Here is a 6,404-nt window from a genome sequence, read left to right as displayed (position 1 = left end):
TATTATTCTTATTACTTTCGACAGTAAAAGTAAAATGTCATTTACATGACAGCTACTACCCCACAGTAAGATTCCATGAGGTGACGCTTTGGAAGAAGGCAAAATATGCTGATCTCACATAGTCATGGGGAACATTTCTTTTTAAATTTCTAATTAGATAAATAATTCTTGAAAGCCTAGCTAATATATTTTTAATGTGTGGTTCCCATGTCAATTTATTTTCAATAGTAACAACTAAACATTTTACAGTTTCTAATTCTTGGTAGTTAGGAATCTCTTTGAGGCTAAACTAAAGTGTCTGGGTTTTGTTTACATTTGGTAAGACACCATTAGCTTTGAACCATAATGAGGACTGAGCAAGGGTATTTTCGGTCAGTGTTTTCAGTGTACCTAGATCAGAGCTTTATGTAGGAACATTCTGTCATCAGCATACAATATTGTGTGAGAATTTATGAATGCGGGCAGGTCATTAATCATTAGTATAAACAGTAAAGGTCCAAGCACTGACCGTTGAGGCACTCCGTACCTAACAATAACCAAATTTGATTTTTCTCTACCAATGCACACAACTTGTTGGCAGATATCTAGAAAAGACCTGAACATATTTATACTGTTGTCATCAAAACTATAGTAAACTAGCTCATTCAGCATAGTGTGATGCTCTACACAGTCAAAGGCTCTGCTCAGGTCGCAAAATGTAGCCTGAGCAAAGCCCCTAGCCTCGAACACATCTAGGACTATTTTTACGAGGGAGTCCATTGCATCTGTAGTGGATTTACCTTTCCTAAACCCAAACTGTTTATCACTAATTATATTTAGTTTACCCAAGTACACAAATTTGCTCATAGATAATTGTTCCTAAAATTTTTGAAAAAACTGGGGTTATGGATATAGGTCTGTTACTAGCAGGACAGTTCTGTTCCCCCTTTTAATGTATGGGCACAACTCTAGAAATTTTTGTTATGTCGAGGAACTTACTTGCAACTAGGCATTTGTTAACACAAGAAGTTAAAGGATAAATCACACAATCAATAACATCTTTCAACAAATTACATGACATATCATTGTAATCAACACTAACTGAAGGTTTGAAATTTTTCACTATTGATGTCGATGTACCCTGAGAAGTGTTGTGTGTGGTAGAAGCCTACAAAATATTGCAGAATTAGATAAAATGTATTGTTCTGTATACAGAAGTGTAAGCACATATAAGTAATCTAAACGGAGAGTTTATGGTTCCTGTTAGCCTAGACAATTTTGGCATGGATGAGATCAGTCTGCCAAAGGACTTGATGATTGCAAATTTAGATGAAGAAGACACTGATTGGTCATGGAACAAACAGAGCCACAAGAAAATCATTTGTGCATAGCATTACATAATAAAGTGATTCACTTGCAAGGAAGTGATCGCCAGGTGATGGAAGCTTTGTTACTGAAATTTTTAAGTTTGTTTAACACAAATAGTCCTTTACTAGTGACACCTGTTACACAACATCATATGTGAGGCAGAAAGCAAAACGAGGCATCCTGTCAGAAGAGTCAATTGTTCAGTATCATTGAAAAAAGTGGTTTGCCTCAAAACTATCACTTTTTTTTTTATTTTTCAATTTAATACACTTTTCTTCATCCTTTACAAGCCACAATCAATAAAAAACAGTTCTGACAAGCTAACACACCCAAATTTTCGTTAAAACAGTGAATGTTGAGCCTAGAGAAAGGTACCCCTTGTTACTTATGGAGAAATAACATGGGTCGACTAGAGGCCCTTTTCATTAAAGCAGGAACTGAGACAACTATTACTGGTTTCTCAGTAGAAGGAAGTTTTGTAATAACAATAATGTCTGCCCCGAGTACAGGTCCCTTTTTCTTCACTGATTTATAATCAAGTAATATTGTTGATATTCAAACTCTAGCTCTATGCATTCCGTTTAATGTATTAGTTATTATGAATGGTTATTTCTTTACTATATTTAGCTTTTGCAACCAAGTATTGATAATCATGCAAACAACTGCAAATTAACTAGAGGAACAACACCTGATTGTGTTTGTTTCTGACTTTTTCACTGCGTGCCTAGTTAATATTAACATATCTACCTGTGGTTGACTGATGTGTGAGTGGGGCAACATTAACCACCTGTATCGACACTGGCCAACTTATTGATCACAGCAACTACAGACATAGTTTATCTGTAACTTAAGTTAATAATCTTCTATCGCCAGTTCCCGCTTGTCTCTCAAACTGTGTGTATCACATGAGTGTTTTGTGCACATGTTCAGTTTATTTTCATTACAATAATCCGTGGAATCCTTTGCCAAGGTGTCTGCGCATCATTCTACTTGGCCCGAGCTGCCTGCTATTCCCACATTTTTGATGCCATACTACAGTAGAACCACTATGTACCTAATGGACACGCAGATCATAGCCAGACAATTGACACCAGTGACCAACAGGGAATTTTTGGACCTTTTGTTCTTCACATACTACATGCTACAAGTGATCCAGGACACGTCAAACAAGAAAGTGTAAGTGAATGTGACACCTTCCCCTCTCCCATCTGCACTCAGTCGAAACCCTCATACCCACGTGGCACCAGCTGCTGCCTAACATCACAATGAAGGAGATCAACCCAACTCCTACGGAGCACCATCTGGACCCAACACAAGAAAGCCACCTTACCATCACAGGATGCCAGTATTCACACGCAACACACCCCCCCCCCCCCCCTCCCAATCAATATTCACCACACCCAACATGTTTGATGATGCATTGAAGTACTTGACTTTATTGTGTCACTTAGTCAAACACACCACCATGATCAGGAACATCATACTGTCTCCACCTACATTTAACAAGTTTGAGGCAGTCAAAACATTGTAGCTTCTGAGACTACACAGGACCCTCAAACAACAAATACTTCAAACCATCCATGTCGAACAATTAAATGGACAACCACCTTCATAGTCATGGCACCTTTCACAGACCACGATGGATACCCCACTAATGCCCAACATTTAACTGTGGGCCATATGGTCAAGAAAATTGTCACGTGAAATCCAAGCTACGCTGAAATGTGATGTAGGACTCCCACTGGACCATAAATTACACCTGACAGATCACAAAAATACTTTGCAAAATGACCACCCAAACTACCCAGCAGCCGCTGGCACTACATATTCCAGGCAGCTATGTTGCACACTAAGTTGGCAAATGACTTCCAAATGATACTGGCCACTTCTGAGATTACATGACATGCTGAGCTAGGTGCAGTGGCAGCCATCTTGTCCTCTCCAGGACTCTGCTACCAAACAGTACTGACCTCACCCAAGGTCCTCTGACATGACTTGAGTGGAGCAGTGGCAGCCATCTTATATCCCTGCCCAGCAGGGCATGACCAACTGCTGCTGGACCTTCTCAACAGTGCCTGATGCCACCACAGTCAATCAACACTGATCATCCCCCCCCCCCCCCCCCCACTCCCACAGCTGATGTTAGAAATGGCCCAGTACCACCCACACTGCAGGATACAGACAACAAATGATGGACAATGCAGTGATGCTGGGCTGGTATCACACCCACTTTGGCTCTGCCGCATCAAGTGTACCCAGCAACATCAACACCCAAACACTCCCGCAACCAGCATTAGGTATCAGACGCTGAAGTATTAATCAAGTTCACCATACCCAGTGAACCAAACCAGCTAGTCTCAACCACCTGTCAGCAACAGCTGTAGGTTCTATGTGAAGATCATCACACCAAACAGCACTTTTTTGGTGGACTTGGGGTGGGAAATCAGTACAATTCCGAATACCACACTACCCCCACACACCCCCAACTCTGCTACAAGCAGCAAATGCATTGATCATTGCCACTTACAGAAATGTCACCTACAAAACTGACCTCGGTAGCAGCCAACACGTCACATATGACATTTCTTCACAATGATATCAATGAACCACTGATTGGGGCCGATTTCCTACAGCAATGCCAACTTTGTCTGGCTTTATAAGAAGGGATACTGCTTTGCAGACCAAGTAATGTCACCATCAAGGGAACCATTGGAAACCACTTTCCCTGCCCCACCACAACACAAGGATGTGTACCTTTCAACAGTGTGCATGCTCTAACTGCTATGATCCTCCAACAAGAATCAACTGAGAACAACTGACCTATGGTAAGTAGACATAAGGAAAGAATGCCTCACACAACAGGAAGAAAACTCATCCCTTCAGAGGTCACTGCATGTGTGTCAATGTCAGCTGGCAGGGGCAGATATACAACTTATCAAACTTCAGCCCTCACATACCACAGAACAGTTACAATGTCAAGACACAAACCCAGAGGACATATGGCACACATGGAAGGACCTCCACAGCAGAGTGCTGAAATTCTCCATCAACCCTGATGATGACAATGAATACTATTACCTCAACAAATATTGACCCAGATGCTGCTCATCCTGGGCTCCACTGACACTACTGACAACATGCACACACGCCACCACTGCAAAGAAGCAGTGGATACCAAACAATGTTCCACTGATCCATTTGAGTCTTCATAGACACCACCTCTCGTCAACAGCAAACAACTACCTTTGACAAACACTACGAATGAATAGGTCAGCGCCAGTGAAAAATAATGACAGTGCAGACAGTGTTTGTGCATAAAGTGACTATGATAGTCAAGTTGCCCCCGAGGTACCACCCATCTTTCACGAAGTGTGTACCACCTATCTGCCAAGAAATGGCAAATCTCCATAGCCACTGTAGACAAGACTCAAGTTGCACATTATCTGCCATTCAAAAAGCCCTTATGCTTCACCTCTACATATGGCCCACAAAACGAAGGCACTTTTCAAATGCGCAGGGGCTACAGAATCCTCAATACTCAGACAATTCCTGATCATTACCTGGACCTAACGTCCTGGACTTTGCTCAAGCATTAACAGGTGCACAAATTTTCACCATCACTTACTGCCAAAAGGCATGTCTGCAAATATCAACAGCGACTGAAGTTACTGCTAAAACTGCCATTAACATCCCCTTTGGGTTATTTGAGTACTTAATCATGCCATTAGGAGAAAAAATGCAGCTCAAACATTGCAGCAATTCATCGACTCCATCCTGCACAAATTCTCATTCTGTTTCCCTTGTTTGGATGACGTACTGATATACTCTGCTATGCCCCAAGAGCATGAAGACCACACGTAACAGGTTTTTCAAGCCCTAGAACAGCTAATGTAGTCACCAACACCGAAAAGTGCTCCACTTGCATTGGCAGAACCTAACCAGTGTTGTAACATGTTTGCCCAAGTGAAATTCCTTGATATTTCCCTGATTTCCAGACACGTTTCAGCTTTTTTTCCTAACAAATTTTGAGATTTCAAGGGTGAGTAAAGATGTCAGTTGACAAATAGAAGAAATGTAAAGAATTCTGTATTACTAAATGTGTTATTAACCCTCTAGTTTTGAATGAACAGCAAGTTGTCTCATTTATAGGATTTATGATCTAAAGGTAGGAGAACAGGTAAGTTGTGTAAATGAAAGCTATTTTTTTAGATGTAGAATTTCTGTTTTTACTAATGAGTTAACTTTAACCATGAATTAACAGCAATATTGCAGTTGATGACACAAAAAAAAAAAAAAAAAAAAAAAAAAAAAAAAAAAAAAAAAAAAAAAAAAAAAGAAAGAGACAAAAGCATTTTATTCAAGAACATTTCTTCTGTTACTGTCAGCTTACTTTCTTATTTGCATTATTCAATTTTTAAATACACAGATGATGAACGTTACATTGTAAAATGCTACAAAAATATCAGTCTTCTTCAAATGCAAAACAAATACTGACACATTCTATGTCTATGATGTATCCTTAGAAACATAAATTTATCAAAGCAAAGCATTTAAGTGTGTACAGAAAATTTTACTTGGATAAATTTTTTTCATCTAATAGCTAACAATGACATATTATGAAGTTATAACTTAAAAGAAACTTTTATGACAGAACCCAATATTTAATTACAATTTATCACTACAAAATCTCATACATCATGTTGAATACTTGGATTTTAAGGTGTTTGTATTAAGACATTTGATAGCTTCCATTAGTGCTTTTAAAGATAAAACATGTTTTACAAAGAATCAAACCTTTTAAACATATGTGATGGCATCAAATCATCATACAAATTGTTTTAATAATACTGGAATAATTTAATATGAATTGAAAACTGTTCATCAGATTAAAATCAATAACAAATCTGAAGTTTGACAAAACTGCTCTTACATCTAAAATGCTGACAGTCTTGCGAGGAAATGAAAAACTAAACAGAGGTTTTGCCTTTTCTTTAGGTGTTACAATATGTGACACAATGTATATGAAAAATTGTTACAGAAGAAAATGAAATTTTTTA

The 6,404-nt window shown here is 38.9% G+C and overlaps 1 protein-coding gene across 1 annotated transcript; it reads right to left on the bottom strand.

Annotated features, from left to right (window-relative positions):
* Positions 1-390: 390 nt before the first annotated feature.
* Positions 391-1,264, bottom strand: LOC124795787. The gene is made up of 4 exons (XM_047259868.1): positions 1,193-1,264; positions 947-1,147; positions 527-858; positions 391-418 (listed from the first exon to the last, which is right to left on the bottom strand). Exons 1-4 carry the CDS (start codon positions 1,262-1,264, stop codon positions 391-393), a joined length of 633 nt encoding a protein of 210 aa, XP_047115824.1.
* Between the last annotated feature and the right edge of the window lie 5,140 nt (positions 1,265-6,404).

The sequence above is a fragment of the Schistocerca piceifrons genome, chromosome 4, assembly GCF_021461385.2.
Source record: "Schistocerca piceifrons isolate TAMUIC-IGC-003096 chromosome 4, iqSchPice1.1, whole genome shotgun sequence".
NCBI classification, from domain to species: Eukaryota; Metazoa; Arthropoda; class Insecta; order Orthoptera; family Acrididae; genus Schistocerca; species Schistocerca piceifrons.
The sequence above is the reverse complement of the archived record's forward strand: the minus strand, read 5'-3'. Positions and strand labels throughout refer to the sequence as shown.

What these genes read in the sequence shown, in the direction of transcription:
- LOC124795787 (XM_047259868.1), bottom strand. Translation starts at nt 1,264, where the DNA reads ATGCCAAAATTGTCTAGGCTAACAGGAACCATAAACTCTCCGTTTAGA. An exon ending in TTATATGTGCTTACACTTCT is followed by an intron (nt 1,148 to 1,192) that starts GTATACAGAACA and finishes AATATTTTGTAG; the next exon opens with GCTTCTACCACACACAACAC. An exon ending in TCAAATTTGGTTATTGTTAG is followed by an intron (nt 419 to 526) that starts GTACGGAGTGCC and finishes TGCTGATGACAG; the next exon opens with AATGTTCCTACATAAAGCTC.